This window comes from Hippocampus comes, unplaced genomic scaffold, assembly GCF_001891065.2.
Source record: "Hippocampus comes isolate QL1 unplaced genomic scaffold, H_comes_QL1_v1.1 scaffold314, whole genome shotgun sequence".
Lineage (NCBI taxonomy): Eukaryota > Metazoa > Chordata > Actinopteri > Syngnathiformes > Syngnathidae > Hippocampus > Hippocampus comes.
This window is the reverse complement of record NW_017805152.1, coordinates 729945-748165: the sequence shown is the minus strand read 5'-3', so window position 1 is coordinate 748165 and position 18221 is coordinate 729945. Positions and strand designations below refer to the sequence as shown.

Sequence of the window (18221 nt, the reverse complement as noted above, 5' to 3'; positions counted from 1 at the left end):
AATTTTTGACGGGACACAACCTTCAACCGCTCATAAAATAATTGGGGGACAGCCCAGATGTTTACATTATTTAATTCATTCAGAACAAAAACCACAAGACAAATGGGAATCAAATTGTTCTGGTCAACAGCAGGTGTATTTTTTTTCTTGCATATCAGGATTTTGAGATATTTTCATTTTATATATATATATATATATATATATATAGATTTTTTTTTTTCTGATTGATTAATACCTTCATATTGGCCTATTTTAAACAAATATCTCTACATTTTGCAGCAAATGTATTGACATTTGTTTGTATTACAACAGCACCTTGACAGTACCAGTGCTGATATCAATGTTCAAATTATTTGCTATCGATATTAGCACAGGTACTTAGTGTATTTAATAGCAGACAGTGGCGACCTCATCATGACCTCAGAAACATGGCTGCCAAGTCTGCCCATAGTTATGCCGGCAAACGACGGGAAAAGCCGAAGTTCTCCGAAGAGCCGAGCGTCAGTGTGATTCGTAAACAAGGTCGGGCGCTGCAGCAAGCAGTGCAACTCCTCATCTTTTACGCGAGGACAGGACGAACTGAGTTGCTTCCTGTGGCGTGCGACAAGAAAGGTAGGTAATGTGTGTTTCACGACTAAAACTGCATCAAAAAAAGTTCGATGTACGAGCCCTTTTAATGAAGGTAACGTGCATAATGTGGAGGCACGGTGTTATATTGCGCATTGGTGCAGTCGCCTGTCAGGTGCGTAGACGTCGAAATCTTGGTCGCTCGGGCGCGGAGAGGAAAGCTGCACGGTCATTGCGCGCACATTAATAAACATTATACGTGTTTTTCATCTGAACATTTTTGAAAGATTTCCCTAAAAAGTATATGGGAAATATGTATATATATACACCTGCAGCTCGTACTTTGCAGCCTGCAGTCAACTGGAGACCAGCCTTTCTACAGTGGAGGACACCCCCTTTCTCTAACTGCAGTGTAGCACACATCCTTTCCTTACCATTGCAAGTTACGGACCAAATTAGTAACACAATCTATATATATATATATATATATATTTGCATTTTCTTTCAGGATTGTCACGTTACGAATCTTACCCTTTGCGACATTCATCGGGAAGGACTCCCACCACAGGCAGACAAGATGTTTCAATGTTTTCACTTCATTGCTGAACCCATCAAAACCATGACAGTCAAAATAAAGGTAACTCAGTCCTCCAGAAAGTGCGCCAGTGTTTAATGTGTAAACTGAATTTGCTTTTGGCCCACGGGTCACCTTGATGAATGAGTCAGTTGATCGAATAGTATTTTTAAGTATTCACACACACACGCACACACACACACACACACACACACACACACACACACACACACACACACACACACACACACACACACACACACACACACACACACAAACACTATTACTAAAATATTATTATCCCAATCATTATCATGATTGCATTCCAGAAAGTGACAATTTTGGATTTCTAATTAATGTTGTGGTGTGGTGCTGCATGCAATTGACTAAAAAAAACAGAGAGAGAGAGAGAGAGAGAGAGAGAGAGAGAGAGAGAGAGAGAGAGCAAGAGAACAAGAGAATGGCAAGAGAGTTATAATAACTCTCTTGCCACCTTTTGCATTTGCATTTCTCGAATTGGTGCGGACGTGAAACGTGGCACAAAATGTGATGGGGATGGGTTTGGTTCTCCGATGACAGGTAAACAGAGACAATTTGTGTCTGATACCTCCTTACCAGTCTGACCTGAAATGGAGGCAGCAATTACACCACAGTCTCCAAAACTAGCTTTTAATGGCACCTGAAGGTTGCTTAACTTGCTTTTTCTTTCATTAAATCAATTAAAGAGAAAAAAAACACAAACAGAGTAACTCTCAAAATACCCCGGTGTTATCCGGGGCTGGGGGGGTATAACCTAAGCCTTTCAAAAAAATTAATCTATTCGAGTTTGCATGATGGGATCTTTAGAAATGGAGCACAAAAACTGTAAGGTCGTCACTTCGTCAGCACTCTTAAAGTGCTCAAAGCTCTTTCTATGTCAACTTTGCAACCCCAAATCTGTTACAGACAAATGTCCCCGATTTGCCTTTCAGACATCGAGCATCAAAACCAAGAAAAAGAAGACGCCAGATTACTTGGATGAAGAGCAGCTACTTATTGTGGAACTGGCTCGAGATCTTGGCCGAGTGTGCCAGGTGTAATTGCCACTTTCTACACCGGTTCTGTCATTATAGTCAACTGGTGACAGCATGTTGCAGAGGTGTCAAAGCAAATCAACTCATGTAGTTGTGTCTCTTCAGATGTTGTAGTAATGTGACCTGTCAACTCACCTATGCATCAGTATCTTTTAATTATGATGATCTACCAAAAGAGAGTACAAATGCCTCTGCGATCTGTCCTACTTTGTCTGGTTGCTTACCAAATTTCCTCCTACGTGGTCATGGAAGCGAATTTATTTAAATGCAGGGAGGAATACATATTTTTTGGGCGAAGGTGTTCACTCGGTGGTAGACTCGTAGCGCCTCTGCAAACTACAGCTTTACCAATGTGTGCTCTTGTAAGAACTGTGACACATGGTAGTATCGACGATGGTAAATGTAATTACTGCCAGGGATCATCGATTTGCAGAGTGTTATGTTTTCCAGGACTTGCCTGACCAAAGGAGATGATGATGAATTACCAGAAATGAATTCATGAAATCAGATATGAAATGAGAGTCAAAGCACAGTATTTATTGCAAAACTGACCTTAGCGGATTGTGTGATTTTTTTTTTTTTTTTTTTTCTCCACCAAAACCACCACTGACTTGCTTCTCTGTGTCCACTGAAGAGTGCATCAGTCCTGGAGCACATCTGGAACAAGGATGAGACTTGGCCAACCCCTCTCTGCTGGGTCTTCATACTCGAATGGGCATCCATGTTTGGGAGAAAGGTACTTATTCCGAGTAAATGGTCCTTTTACGGAAATATGAGATGCGATCCATCACGAATGGTTCAGGGTTTTACACCACATCTACCCACAGTAACACATGCGGCGTGCCTTTTTGTCCGCAGAAGAGGCCCATGCAGACCGATGGCTGGCCAGAAACTGATGGTGACGAAAAGTGCGATCTGACTAACCAGCAGGACATGCAAAGGGCTAAGTTAGACCTCCTCGAATGGATGAAAGACCTGAAAGCTCAGCCTGAGGCAAGGAGCTTTAACTGATTTGTTCCTCCCCAAATTTAGTCAATTTGACCCGCGCTTCAAAAAGTATTATAATTGATTGTGATTTAGCAAAGTGTTTGGCCGGGGGAAATGGTGGCAAACATCCTGGAGGACTTGAGTTCAGCTTGGCGCTGGAGCCGTGTGCCAAACCTTCTGTGTGCCATGGAGCTGGTTTTGTGGACTGTGATGCTGCAGGATTCAGATAAGGTCGGTACATATTTGAATTGATACCAATCATAGCAAAGACTGAGCTTTCGTTTTGTACCCACAGGATACAATCCCACAGCAATGGTTGATGTGGAAGCAGAAAACAAAGATTGGTAAGAACAAAATGTTCGATGTGTTTATTTTTTAGGTATGTATCTAATTTTTTTGGTTTGTTTTATGATTAACTTCCCATCTTTTGATTTTCTGCATTTTTTTCAGGTGCTATACCCTACATCCCTCAACCAGGTCAGTGGTCTGTTGATCGTTAGACAACCACCTCAGGTGTACACTTACCTAACCATTTCTAGTGTTTAAACATATTCAAGCACCACTTTATTGGAATAAAATGTGCTTTTTTTTTGGGCAGTATGGGAATGGATCACAGATGCTGCAGGTACAGTGTTAATCCTATCAGCGTTTATATTATGATCAACCTCACGTTGCCTATCTTGTTGTTAATTCAAGAATTGTATGTTCTGTGTCAGTGGAAGTGACTCTGAACCAAGATACAGCCAATCCTGATCTTCTCATCTCGGGTGATGAGAAGAGGATGCGTTGTGGCTTTGAGAGGAAAGATATCCCCAATTACCACCAGCGCTTCGATGGCTGGTGGTGCGCTGTTGGAATGGTAGGCTATGAATCGGGCCGCCACTACTGGGAGGTGGAGGTGGGTGAGCGAGACTGGCGGCTGGGCGTGGCCAAGGAGTCCGCTCTGAGGAAAGGTTTCAAATCCCTCAACACTGACACGGGTTACTTCACCCTGCGTCTGGAAAGGGGCACTGAGCTTAAGGCACTCACCGTGCCCTTCACTGCCCTGCCGCCAGGCCTCATCCCTCGAAAGGTGGGTGTTTACCTCGACTACGATGGTGGCCAGCTGTCCTTCTATGACGCGGACAGACGTGTCCACATCTACACTTACAATGAGCGCTTCCAAGAGAAGCTCTTCCCACTGTTTGGCACAGTGGAGATCATTAATGATCTGGTGATCAGGACTCCTGAAGCCAAAACCCAATGTCTCTGTGCCACATCCTGCCTGTGGGGTTGATTTCTTACCTTGTCAACCTTTCCTTCAATATATCCAGTAGATATCCTATTAAGGAATATAAAGGTTTCAAGGTTATGCAAATATACTAATCACTGGGAGGAATCTAAGATCCTGCTGTCAGAGCCCATTGTTGTGCTTTAAAAAAATAGCTTCAAGGTGTGACCACTCTCTATGCTGCTGCTACTTTCCTCGTTCCTACAATCAAATTGAAAACTGTGCTCACATATTTGGTGTTTGGAAGGAGAACTGTAGAATATACATTGTCGTGTACTGTAATAGTAATCATATACTGAATAAAGCAAATTAATGATGGTACTTGCTGTCTCTTGTTTAATTGAACTGTTTAGTAATTATAAGGATCATCATCGTTTGCGGCGGAATGCCGAGTGACAAATGTAAAATAAATGCAGATAAAATATATACAAAATAAAAGCAAAATATACAAATATAAATATTGAGAAACTGACCATCATGCTGTTTGGCAGTGGGCAACACATTACTGACAAACTTCTATCAATTATTTCGCAAAATAAATTCATCATGTACCCTTCCTACTTAACACTGACCAAGGGTGCCGAGTTGAACATGATTTTTTTCCACAGTAAACAACCACTTTGGAAGTCTAAAAAATATATCTACATTTCTGAGGACGAATTAAGTGACAATTTGTTTGCAGTTACACCGTATTAGACTGAATAAAATGGTAAGGATGGTATAAGTTGTCATTTCAAATGACTTAACTTTTGAACAGGTCTATAATTTATTATAAAACAGCAGCGACTCAGCGAGTGTTTTACATGAAAATTATTTTTACAAATTCAGTAGGCTGCAGTATTTAAAAAAAACTCGTTTACGTTGTAATCATCGGATATTCTTTTTTGTTGTCAAAAACAGTTTTATTCATTACTAAGTCTTCCAATTAAATAATTTAACTGCCAGGAGGATTCAATTTAAATATTTTACCAATTCGAAACAAAGTTAAAAGAGGATTATTTACAGTGTCAGCGATGATGTCATCAATGGGCGACGCAACCACTGAGTTCTGCTAATGGAGGCGCGAGTAACAACACTAACTTTAAAACAAGCTTTAAATACCCATTTTGGGTTCGAGGACTTTAGATCTAAAGTGCAGGAAAATATCGTCAAAGCAGTTATCCAAGGTAAGTTAATAATCAAGTGCAATGATGGATTTGCTCCCGCGCATTAATCTCCTCTGATTGCCCGAATTTAGCCCAGGCACAACAAAAAAGGAACATACACTGTTTCTTATCGTTAGCTGTGACGGTGGATCTGAAATCTTGCTGACAGGTTGTTTTAGAAAGTTTAAAGGTGTGTCTTTCTGCAGGTGGCAGGGATGTGTTTGTGTGCATGCCCACTGGGGCAGGAAAGTCCCTGTGCTATCAACTGCCTGCTGTCCTGGCTGCAGGAATCACTCTGGTTATTTCCCCGCTAATTGCTCTTATTCAGGTCCGTTCAGTTTTATAATCCACTTTTAAATCTGCTATAATTATTTGCCACTCACCACTGTTTCTGTGTTTTTTCTTCCAGGACCAAGTGGACCACTTGAGATCCCTGAACATCCCTGCTTGCTCCATCAACTCCAAGCTCGCAGTAGGCGAGCGCCGTGTGATTCTTACAGATTTGCAAAGTGCGAGCCCAAAGCTCAAGCTACTCTACATCACACCAGAGATGGTAGCTTCGCCATCATTCCAGCCTTACTTGACTGACTTGTGCTCCCGGGGCCTGCTGTCCTATCTGGCAGTGGATGAGGCTCACTGTGTCTCCCAGTGGGGTCATGATTTCAGACCAGACTACCTCAAACTGGGTGAATTGCGTGCTCGCTTGCCTGGGGTTCCCTGTGTAGCACTCACAGCAACAGCGCCTAAAAAGGTCCAAGAGGACATTGCTCAGTCCCTGAAGCTGCGTCTGCCGCTGTCTTTCAGTACGCCGGTTTTTCGAAGTAATTTGCATTATGACGTCATCTTCAGCGAGCTTCTTCCAAACCCCTTTGTTCACCTCCATGCTTTCATTCGGAAGGCACTTGCTCGCGGTGGTGGCTCTAATGGACAGGTTGGTAGTTTATAATGCATCAAGACAAGCATAGAACCGGTTGACACCTACAGTATTTTAGAAATAAGGTATTTGGTCCTGCAGAATCCTGACTTCTATGATGTTCTCGAACAGGGTTGTGGGATTGTATACTGTCGGACCAGAGAAGGTTGTGAAACCGTAGCCCATCATCTTACTAAACTCGGTGTCCTGGCAAAGCCTTATCATGCTGGTAAGTCTTCTTCTACTGTAGGAGGTATGGAGAGACTGGGAATCAAGTGGTTAGTAGTACTAATTGTTATTTTTGTTTATGTTCAGGTCTGAAGACAGGAGATCGCACAGAGGCACAGAGTGACTGGATGCAGGGAAAAGTGACTGTTATTGCAGCCACCATCAGTTTTGGTATGGGTGTAGACAAGGCTAATGTAAGGTAAAGCGTTTTTTTTTTTCCATCCATCTAGTTTAAATCACTGTATAGCTACAGGGGCCTTTCTGTTATGACCACAGGTTTGTTGCCCATTGGAACCTTGCAAAATCCATAGCCAGCTACTACCAAGAATCCGGGCGAGCGGGAAGAGATGGACTGCCGTCCCTATGTCGCATTTATTACTCCCGGAAAGACAAAGAGCAAATTATGTTCCTCATCAATCAGGAGGTTGCACGAAAAAGGGTCAGTATGGCAGCAACAACTATAGTATTAAGAAAGGAAAAAAAAAAGCATTGCTTCTCTTGATTTCACCATAATTTCACCATCATTTAAAAGGTGTGATTTTTGACTGCAGGAAAAACGAAATTCTGCAAAGGAATCGGACAAAACAGCCATTACAGACTTTGAAGCCATGGTGCGTTTTTGTGAGCAGGAAAGGTAAGAGATGATGTCACACAGGTGCTTATTGGCTTGTAGCAGTATAGTCAAGCAAATGTCTTTGGCAAATAGCTACCACTTTGCTTTGTACATTGACCACTACATTTTTAGTGTTTCATAAGGAAGGATTAGTTGGAAACGAACTGTGTTCATTTCCTTTTCTGTACAGCAGGGGGCAGACTTGACTAGTTAAGAAGCAAAACTCTGGTTTTCGGATGCTCTCCAACAGCCAACAGCAGCTCGTTACAATCAAATACATTCCTTCCGAATGAAGTTAAAGCAGGCAGTGAAAAATATTTGAATTTGTTCTGAAATACATTAAGAAAAAAGCACGTTGACCTAAATCGTCATGTTTTCTTAACCCAACTTCAGTTTATGTGGTGACATGTTCAATTATGGTTTGGTTGTGTCCTGTCCTCCAGCCAGGAGCTCGGTGCGCCCGGCTGATTCAAGGAATGTCGATTGTCTTGATAGTCAGCTTCAGAAGGTGTGTTGAGCATTGAGTCAGGGCATCATTGTTTGTGTCAGTTGCTTTTGAGGGCGGGGCCTCTTCTCACCCTCCGGCCTGACCTCATTTGCCTGAGTCCCATCACAGGTTGTCTCTGTGAGACTTGGCGCCCTTGGTGCAATCCTGTTTTGAAGTTTGCGTGCTTTAAATGAACTTAATGATGAGAACTGGTGTTTAAAATGGGTGTAGTTGAGATGCCTTCAAATGTTTGCCCCCTCCTTTTTGTCCCTGCGGCAACAGCAGCAGCGGCAACAAGAGTATGTCGTGCAGATCAGGACGGCCATGGCAACAACCACCACTGCAGGAGAGCAAATAAACATTCAGTTTGACCAGAGTCCAGATCCTTATTCACACCAGAGAGCGGAGACTCACAGATGAATGTTAAGAGGATGAAGAAACCCCCCAACTCGACTGGGTTGGCACTGGGCAAACTCTGTAGCTTGGCCCAAATTTTGCTGAGGAGATTCACCGCTTGGTCTTTGGGTTCCATCCTAATGAGGCAACAAAAAGCAAAGCATACATTGTCGGAACGCTCAAAAATAGTTTGCTTGGAGACCCTTATGATAATGTCAGGGGTCTTTTGCAGGGTCAATATACCCGAGGCCTCCCGTCATAGTGAGGCCTGCCATGGTACCAAATATCAACAGCAGCCCTATTCAGGTACGACATCAACATTACAGTGTCACCACTAGGGGGAAATGCAATCTTACAATTGGCACTCATAAAAACAGAAAGTGGTCAAATGTAGTTCATTTTGACACCATGAAGTGCTAATGTACTGAATGTAATGGCATCAAATCCAGGTCCAGATTGGAAAGACCTTGGCAACAGTTTGGCTTTGGCCACAGGGTCCTTTTCCTCATCCGGCAGGTCAATGAGCGTGACCTTTAGGGATAGCGCCTATTTTCGGCCAGGCCTGTTTCATCAGTTTATTTACTTTTCTATCTGTTGAACCACAATTCAAAAGCAACGTCAGATTTTCCTTTGTTAATTTTCATCACATTTTTCATGTATTATTTCTACATATTTTTTCCTTTCCTTTTATTCTTATTTCTTTCCTTAACAGAGGGGTACCCGGAATTTTGTCCACGGGTGTGAAGGCCACTTTTTAGTATTTGCAGTTTGGCACAAATGCCAAAATGACTCACCTGCACTTGTCTTTGTTTCCACACACGGCACGCAAATCTCGACTGACTCTAAGTATTGATAAGTCGGTGTCGAGCAGACCGGTTGACAGCATGGTATTTCCCCCTGAAGGTCTTACCTGGAATGTGCGTTGTTTTTGTTGCCGGAACGAGCAGTTCATCATCCAGAGTTCAGATTAGCCCCCATACCAAGATTAGGAGATACGATGTAATTCTTCAGGAACAGATGATAATCTGCAAGAAAAAATACACAGAGCATAAAACCAACATGCTGCTTTTTGTCCACTTTGGCTTTTTAGGTTGAGCTCTTAGTGAGTGTAACACGACTTACTGCAGTTTGTTTTCTTCCGAAGCTGTTTTTCCAGTCCAAGCCGGGAGTCGCAAAGAGTCTTTTTTTATGTGCTTCCCTCTTTCCCCACCTCTTTTGTGGAAACACTTTCTGTCTGTCTTCTCATAGCTGCGTTAGCAGCGTCCCCCTTTCCTGCAAGGTAGTCTGCATGTTGTTAACGTGGCCCCCAGCACCGCCTTTGTTTACGTGCGTGCGCACGCGCGAGTGTGTGTGTGTGTGTGTGTGTGTGTGTGTGTGCTCGCTTGTGTGAAGACAGACTGTTGCGTAATACGGGCTCTCACTGAGGCTTGCTTTCCCCTTATTTAACAGTATAGGAATGTCGGTAGAAAACATGAAGACAAGCAGTTACGGTTCTCAAATACGTACTGGAACTGTCAGCACTTAATTTTTCAATATTTTTTTACCGGTTGAAGCTGTCGCTCACTTCCCCACTAGATAGCGCAACGACACTCCAAAGCAGTCTGGAGGTAGAGCTCAACTCCCTGTTGTCAATTGTTCTGGTCGACGGGGAAATTGTCCCTCCCACGTTCGCAATGGAATGTCGAGTGGAATGGGATGTAAACAAAGGCAGCATTTAAAGAAAAAGAAAAAAAAAATGTGGTTAATAGCAACATACTGAATCACTTAAGGCTGTTTGTGTTTCAGATTTACAGATCTCAACACACGGCGCTGTACTATACCGTGTAGAATTTTTTTTTTCTGTACATTGATTAAGTCAGTGATGAATTACTTGACGTGCCATCGTCGCCATCCCGACTACGGTGGTGAACTGCCGGGCGTTTGAGTTTGAAACGGAATCAATGGTCACTCACGTGTGTACAACCCATGCACAAAAGCCATCAGAGCAAAACTACATTCCAAATAACTTGTAGACGCGTTCTGAGATTCAAATCGAGACTATATGAACTTGCCAATATGTCGCCTGTCTTCCCTTTAGTTGCCGCCACGCCACCATTTCCAAGTTTTTCGGGGACCAGCCGCCGAACTGCTCAGGTGCTTGCGACTATTGTTCCAACCCGAAAGGCGTGCGAGCCCAACTGGAGGCCGTTTGCAACACCAGCATCGCCGCTCAGAGCAAAGAGCCCAGGAAGGCGTTTGGTTTTGATCCGGAGCTTTACGGAGGGGGAAAGAAGGGCTACGGCTTTGAGAGGCAAGTTCACATTTTTGACATGGATTTGCCGCCTTCACACGATACGGTTTTGTGACACTTTGCACCTCGTAGGTTTGAGGAAATAGGGGAAAGCATTAGTGACGACGAAGCCAAGAGGAAAAAGGAATTCTCGGATCTCTTCAAGAAGCAGATGAGCTTAAGGAAGGTAATTTACCAGCATGCACATGCAAACTTGTTTGCGTGTGTGTGCAGCGTATGTGTTTTGCCTCTCAACATGTGTTCAGCAGCTGTTGGCATCGTGGGCTCCCTTAAGGCCAGCTGTGGTATACAAAGATAAAATAAAATAATCCTCAGCCATTAGACGTGTGCCGGACAACTCCGTAGCTGCTCCTCAGCTCGACGGGCCTGCGAGACATTTCCAGCCGCTTGCTTCACTTTATTTACAAACTGGTATCAGACAGCGTTTGCTCTCCATTAATGCTGACAAATACAAATGAACACAATATCAGTTTGGACATCAAGGCAAATTACAGTCAAGCAGATGCCCCCCCCCCCCCTTATATGTACAAAGAAATTACACTTATGCTGAGGGCGCTAATGTAAATCGATTTTGAAGTCTCTTCGAGTGTATTTCAATTTCTAGTAGGGGAAACCGTGACCCCAAACAATTTGATGTTCGCTGAGCGATGGTTTGTTGTCATCTCCATCTTATAATATACAATGCAGAATGACAGACAGGTGGAATAGTAACATTTTAGAATGGGTTTTTCTTTTGGATCATCACCTAAAATGCATCGATTTGGCAGTGCATATGTGAATCGGTCTGCTTTGTATTTAATTTCGGTATGTGCACTCGTCTTATTTTATTTTTTATTTTTAGGGACTTGACAGTGAGAGAGATGACTTTATTCCTCCAGGTAAAACTTGAGTAACTATTAAGAGTCATACTTTATTATTATTATTATTATTATCCATCCATGTATTATCCGAGCCACTTATTATTATTATTTTTAAATTATTGTTATTATTGTTGTTGAGAGTAATCTTCAGGCTCAATTGTTCCCCGCTGTAGATGCTGACTGCCCACTGAAAGAAGCGAGCAGTCAGCGGATCCCCAAGCTCCCAGTGAAGGTACACAGCACAAACACATTCCTCATAGCGATGGCATTAATTAGCACAGTTCCAGGAATTCAGTGACTCACGTGTTGGAAGTTGTGAAAAGAGACGGCGTAAGTGTTAAAGGGATCTCGTGTATGTGGACAGCCTTGAAGGATGTCAATTGTGTTTCAGTCCAGAGAGCACTGCCTGACACTCTTGCAAGAGGCATTGTATGGCCACCAGGGGGCAGACGAGTCATTCCGGTAAATATGCAGACGCACACGAACAATGTCGCGAGAGTTTTGGTTCGATTCCGACATGGGCGAGGTTGGGAACCGGCCTTTTACAACTTGTTTCTGTTGGGGCCCATGTAGTCACGGACAGGTGAGCCCTAATTAAAGGGATAGAACTGTTTGGAAATGTTTATTCAGTCCACCTCGGTAGCTGGTAAGAAATGTTTGGCAATCAATTACCCCCAAATTTCCCATTCTGAGGGGAGAATATCCAAACAGTATCAACCCCGTGCTCCCAAAAAGTTTTTATAAAGCATGTTTGTATAATTAGCGTATTCTGCATCTTCTCACTGCAGTGATCCACTATCCTTAGCCGTGGATATTGAACTTGAGGTGTTCAAAAGAAGCAAGTCTTCCAACTTGTACAAAGCGGCAATACTCAAGAAGGTTCTGCCCAACCCCCGCATGATGATGTTGCTGAGATTTCTATCAGGATTGACCACTGCCATTTTGACTCTCGTTTTTGTACTCCAAGGTGTCCGAGTTGAAGAAAGGGTCCGCTGTCAGAGAGGAGGAGAAGAGCCTCGGTGGTTGCGCCACCGAGCTAAAAGAGGAAGACAAAGCTTCCCCCTCTACTTCCGTTTCTGAGGATCTGCATGGGTTCAAATCTGCTTCTGAGGTCTACTCGGTAAATTGGCGCACCTCACATATTAAATATAACCAAGTTTCCACCAGTTGTTATAATTTGCTTTGGCTCCCTCGTGGTACTCGCATCAGGGAGGGTAGCTGACTCGTCACATGCCAATAAATTGCCCATGGATGCCATCAGATGGCAACCAAAACTTGTAGATGCCAAGATTTTGTTTTGAAGCCCGACCAAGATGCCACAAGATGGCGCCAGAGCAATATTTGATCATACTTGGCTTTGCAGAGATGGACGTGGGTGCTAAAGTCTTCACAGGCATTGAATCCATCAATGTAAAAATAAGGGCTTGATTGGCATTAGAATGTCAAAAAATTGTCTTTCAAAAGTTTATATGTGAGCACATATGTAGAATTTCAAGACTGTAAATACAGTGGACTCCCAAATCCTCGCGCTTCAGCATCTCTTCACCACTTTGTACATTTGTTTTCCAACAGTAAGTAAAGTTTTGTTATCTTGGGGGTCGGGGGGGAGCCAACCCCCGTTTTTGTGGAAAACTCTTGTGGGCGGTCCTTGTGGATTTAGTCGGGACTCTTCAGGGCCGGTGCACATTTTTTATTTCCTGTTGCAACTCTGGACATGGAACATTGGGAACATTGTGAAGGTGGTCTCGGATTCATTTCGAGCGGAATTACAAAGCCTTACATTTAACTTGCCTTACTTTGGCCTGAACAAAAAAAACAAAACACTTCTTGTTGAAGCAATTTTCTGCTAAAACCAAAAGGAAAATCTTTTTGTTTCCTTACGAATGTTGAATCGCGACTGCAACAAACTGAGTTTTTGATGAGTGAGCGGCAAATGTGTGGGGGTTCCAACTATTTATGTCTATATTTTTTTGCTCCTCATCCCTCCAGATGAAGCGGAAGAGAGTTGGAGCAGGCCAGAGGGGCTCGTCCAACCCCCTTCTGGTTGCAAAAGATCTGCTGAGCGGCTCGATGGTGGATAGCCCGTCTGTTCGAGAAAAACAAATTCGATGGGCTCCACAAAGAAATTGGTCAGATGAGCCTTTGGCTGTGACATCATCCATCCGGGTGAGAGCGAACGCCACGGCCTCCTCCGCTGCCTCTTCCGCTCCCTCAAGCAGCCCGACAAAGCCAGGCAGACCCTGGAGCAAGAAGCGGCAGAAGCTGGAGGAAGCTTCCAAAAGTTCCCACTGCATTTCTCACTATTTTGTCAAGTCACAAACAATGAAAGAAAGCCAAGCGCCGGAGAGCAGCATCGTGATTTCAGATGACGACGCGGACCTGGAGCAGCAGCACTCTCCTGTCGCTTTGGAGGGCGAAAGTGGTGCTATGGAGCCAGTTCTTCAGGATGCGATGCCAGCACAGGACAGACTGGGTGTAACGGTGATTGATGATGATGATGATGATGTGATGGTTCAGCAAACATCGGAACTGAATCCACAGTCTGCCACAGAGTAAGACACACTCTTGTACCACTCGTATATTATTGAGTAATCGTTGTCTCCAATGTGATAAATAATTTACTCGGGCTGAACAGTTAACTTTTAATTCAGTCATTCAAATTAACCTTTAATTATGCATACGTGTATTTGATTTGTAGTGTCTTGTTACCACGTCAGTGATTCACAAAAGCACTGATGTAATGCCACAAATTGCGTTTGCAGTGTCGTCATCTTTTGATTGACTGATTTATGTTTATGCCACCGTTGTTGGAATTTTTGGGAAGTTATCGTGGTGAACACTTATGCTGAAAGTCAGTTCCGAGTGCTGTTAACAAAAAAAAAAAAAAAAAGAAATTAGCACGCGTCTTCACTTGTACTAATTGCAGCTGTTTCATTTTTCACTCAGACACAACACAACAGAAGACCACAATCCAGCTGTGACACAATCGGTCCATCTCCGTCAGTTTTTAGGATGCCCCCTCCCTTCCTTCCTCCCTCCCTCCCTCCCTCCTGACTATCGACACTTTTCGAATCAGGCGTGCGCTCAGGAAGCCGTACGAGAGGAGCCTCCTCCGGCAAATCGAGGACGCCTGGCGGGCAAGAGCGACAGCAAAGTCGCTTTCGACCCCGCCGTACGTCCGAGTGTCGCACAAACGAGGAAGGAGTCAACGACAGCTGTGACACTGAAAGAGGCGGCTAACGTGGTGGTGCGCTACCTGGACCCTTTTTACACTCGGGGGAAGTTTGCCAGCAAGGTGCGAGATGAGCACATTTCAAGATAGTTTCCAAATCCCAGAGGGGAGCTTATGCAAGCTCGATCGTGTTCTTATTTTATTTTTATTTTTATTTTTTGGGTCGTAGGACCTGTTCAAGTCCTTCGCTCGCTATTTGTCCCACCTTATCGCGGAGGAGGGGACTGTTCGAAAGGGTCAAGGTAAGATTTTTGCTCCCAAAGTTTTTCTTCCATAAAAAATATTTACTGTGATGATGACATTTGTAAGTTATGAGTGACACGCAAAGTCGTTTGCGCGGCGATGTAAGAACTTTTCAAATACTTTTGGACGTTTGCTTTCTCTCACTCGTTTGTCTCTGTGGGCCCTCAGTGAAAGCGGAAGCCAAGGCGCTCATCAGGCAGTTCTTCTGCGAGGTCAAACGCTGCGAGAGTGAAGCGGACTGGAAAGACTTTAAAAGACGGGACTATTGTAAAAGCGCACCCGATCAGCAACTGCCATGAAGAAATGAATCATTTGGGGGATTTTTCTGTTAGTGCCTTCTTTTGGTCACATTAGCTCAGGCTTCTGTGCATGCACACTCACTGACGAGGTTCAACTTCAAATGTTTGGGTATTAGAACTTTTGATGCTCTGCTCTTGAATCTGGAACGGACGAATGGATGAAAGATATGAATAACACACGATGTTATCGCTTTGGTTCAAAGTGTTAGACTGTTGAAGATCATTTAAATTATTTTGTTACGTTAACAGTTTACGCGAAGAAAGAAATGTTCTGTCCTTTTAATGCTCATGTTTAATTTTGTTTTTTTTTTAAATATTTTACAAATGAACCATAAGAGGGCTGTGGAAGATAAGCCAAAGAGGATCCCCACCGCAGAGATCCTTGGTGTTTACTTTTTCAATACACAATGACAACGGCATTCCCAGTGGTTTTCATATGCACAGCTGGGACCCCTGTGCAATTCCGATTTTGCCGTCCACATGGATGCCAACATAAAGTTGGCTACACGTACAGATGTGAATAATCGGTGCAGGAGATGAGTGGGGTCTTGGATGAAGGAGGCAACCCCCTTGTGGGTTCTGTGGTTAGGATGCTAAGAGATGTTAATGCAGGTCACATGATCTGTAATGATTAATAAAGCCGAACGTCTTCACCTGGGCCGTACATATCGACGTTGATCAGATTGGAGGGCTATGCTGTGTGCGCTGTCATGTAAAAGGTGACGTCACCTTTCGTTGAGCGCTGCGTTCAAATGTTCCTCGTTCAATATAAAAAGTCCAATTTCATTACATGAAGCACCCTGTTCGAGCTACTCGTGCTGTGGTTTTTATATGTAGGTATGCGTACCCCCTGGGGGTTCGTGAAGGTACTCTAGCTCGTGGCTGAGATTTTAAATCATATTTAAGAAGTATCATCTGTGTAAAAAATGTCTTAAAATTAGGAAACTATCTAAACATTTCAGGAAAATATATGTTCGTGAAATTAATTTCACATTTAGTAGGCTATTCAATTTCATTCTCCTAAAAACCTCGAGTCTCCCCCATACCAGAATGGTTCAACCCAACCTTTCTGAAGCTACCTAGAGTCGCCTGTCAATCATTTGAAAACTTGTATTTAAAATAAGTTAAGCATTTCTTTATGAAAATACATCTTTGCTCTGATCCTAAAGAAGCAAAGTTTATGTTGGCCTATGTTGTTTGATATGCTCAAATCTTGACTTTTATAATTAATATTGATTTTTTTTTAAACTTTTTTTAATTCCAAAATAAATCAACCACAACACTGGAATTTACTGTCTTACATCGACAGTGATTTCATTATTGGCATATTTATGAATATGAGCTTTGCCACACTTGGGCCTCTGCATGTCGCATTTCCCGAGCTCCATTGAACGCCTCAGTTGCACAGAAGCGTGGACGTGCATGATGCTCATCAAAGGCTGATGGTACCAACGCATAAGAAGCACCTCTGTTCTATCGCACCTCGCCGCGGCCCGCTGATGGAGACTCGTTGACCAGCCTTCCTCCATCATAGCGCCGCTCTTCTTTTTGTTTCAAACGCTTCTACGTGCTCGGGGAGGGTAACGTCACTCCGTTTTTTTTGTGGATTGTCACTTCCGGGGGAGCCGCGGGGCGAATTAGCCGATCACCGGCCAACAAGTTGGGCGGCCTCGATGCTCCGTGCGGGCAAGATGGAGGAGTTTGTCACGGAGGAAGAAGAGCCGTGGTACGATCAGCATGACTTGGAGCAAGGTGAGGCTTTATGGTTATCGATTCACGACGCGGGGGTGGAAATGTCTCATATTGGATGCAAGAGTGTGTGAGGCTGCCTTCTCTTCCTCTGCTGCCAATTATTTTCATCTTGTCAGTGCTATTCCCCCCTTTAAAAATAGCCAACCCGTTTCTCCACGATAGATGTGGTGTTTATGTGTCCGGCAAGCGGGCTAGTTAACACATATACACTGTATTTTGTGCATTAAAAATGTAATGCTCGAACTGTATTACTCCAAGCATAGTGTGAGTTTAATTAATCCACGTATGCCTTTCATTGGACCTGCTGGCCTCAGCATCACCCCAGCTCCTGATTACCCGCTGACCCAGAGAGGCAAAGCAGCTTTGTGGCTCATCATTGCACACCAGGAACATCCCACTTCAGTGTTTTTCTGCACCAAAGTCTGAGATCATTAAGCCCCCCCCCCTTTTTTTTCTTGATCTGATTAGGCAGCCACGACCAGTCCAGACCAGACTTTGGTAGCTTTGCTGTAGCTTGCGCAACCTTAATTCTGCATGAATTTGCCCCAGGAGCACTGCTCTTCCTGTGTTTCTGGTGACCTCTGAGGTCGTTTTGATCATGTATAGTAAGGCGTTTTTAGCAGGAAAAAACCACCATGTATATATAGTAAGCCGTTTTTAGCCGAAATTTTTAGCCGAAAAAAACGACCATGTATAGTAAGGCATTTTTTGCCGAAAAAAACGACCATGTATAGTCAGGCGTTTTTAGCCGAAAAAAAACGACCATGTATAGTAAGGCGTTTTTAGCTGAAAAAAATGACCATGTATAGTAAGGTGATTTTAGCCCAAATTTTTAGCCGAAAAAAAGGACCATTTATTGTAAGGCGTTTTTTGCCCAAAAAAATGACCATATGTAGTAAGCCGTTTTTAGCCGAAATTTTTAGCCGAAAAAAACGACCATGTATAGTAAGGCATTTTTTGCCGAAAAAAACGACCATGTATAGTCAGGCGTTTTTAGCCGAAAAAAAACGACCATGTATAGTAAGGCGTTTTTAGCTGAAAAAAATGACCATAAGGTGTTTTTATCCGAAATTTTTAGCCGAAAAAAACGACCATGTATAGTAAGGCGTTTTTCGCCGAAAAAAACGACCATGTATATTCAGGTGTTTTTAGCCCAAATTTTTAGCCGAAATAAATGACCATGTATAGTAAGGCGTTTTTTGCCCAAAAAAATGACCATATGTAGTAAGGCGTTTTTAGCCGAAATTTTTAGCCGAAAAAAACGACCATGTATAGTAAGGCGTTTTTAGCCG

At 43.3% G+C, this 18221-nt stretch overlaps 3 protein-coding genes and 1 long non-coding RNA gene across 6 annotated transcripts in view; 3 read left to right on the top strand and 1 right to left on the bottom strand.

Annotated features, from left to right (window-relative positions):
- Positions 1–480: 480 nt before the first annotated feature.
- LOC109514908 (E3 ubiquitin-protein ligase TRIM69) lies at positions 481–4792 on the top strand. 2 transcript variants are annotated; one of them, XM_019868363.1, is made up of 10 exons: positions 481–612; positions 1076–1204; positions 2113–2214; positions 2849–2950; positions 3073–3207; positions 3295–3432; positions 3497–3545; positions 3652–3678; positions 3800–3826; positions 3918–4792. In XM_019868363.1, exons 2-10 carry the CDS (start codon positions 1145–1147, stop codon positions 4475–4477), a joined length of 1200 nt encoding a protein of 399 aa, XP_019723922.1. In that variant the 5' UTR covers positions 481–612; positions 1076–1144; the 3' UTR covers positions 4478–4792. The 2 variants fall into 2 exon arrangements, with proteins under 2 accessions (XP_019723922.1, XP_019723921.1); XM_019868362.1 differs by having other exon boundaries at positions 3491–3545.
- Positions 4793–5396: 604 nt separating this feature from the next.
- On the top strand, positions 5397–15841 carry recql5 (RecQ helicase-like 5). Its single transcript, XM_019868361.1, has 19 exons — positions 5397–5637; positions 5823–5944; positions 6026–6547; positions 6662–6758; positions 6845–6956; positions 7034–7196; positions 7309–7391; positions 10331–10543; positions 10616–10709; positions 11385–11421; positions 11577–11635; positions 11795–11865; positions 12192–12282; positions 12371–12523; positions 13393–13955; positions 14350–14392; positions 14480–14698; positions 14805–14877; positions 15047–15841. The coding sequence occupies exons 1-19, from the start codon at positions 5526–5528 to the stop codon at positions 15175–15177; spliced, it is 2958 nt and encodes a 985-aa protein (XP_019723920.1). The 5' UTR covers positions 5397–5525; the 3' UTR covers positions 15178–15841.
- On the bottom strand, positions 7716–9629 carry LOC109514909 (uncharacterized). Its single transcript, XR_002168078.1, has 4 exons — positions 9376–9629; positions 9164–9278; positions 8272–8390; positions 7716–8197 (listed from the first exon to the last, which is right to left on the bottom strand). It is a non-coding gene; the product is annotated as an uncharacterized LOC109514909 (long non-coding RNA).
- A 733-nt stretch (positions 15842–16574) lies between the features above and the next one.
- cdr2l (cerebellar degeneration-related protein 2-like) overlaps positions 16575–18221 on the top strand; it is a 24019-nt gene continuing 22372 nt past the window's right edge. Inside the window, exon 1 of one of the 2 annotated variants that reach the window (XM_019868288.1) lies at positions 16575–16929. In XM_019868288.1, coding sequence (XP_019723847.1) covers positions 16851–16929 — 79 coding nt within the window. In that variant the 5' untranslated portion in view covers positions 16575–16850. The remainder of the gene's footprint in view (positions 16930–18221) is intronic. The other variant, XM_019868289.1, reaches the window with a different exon arrangement.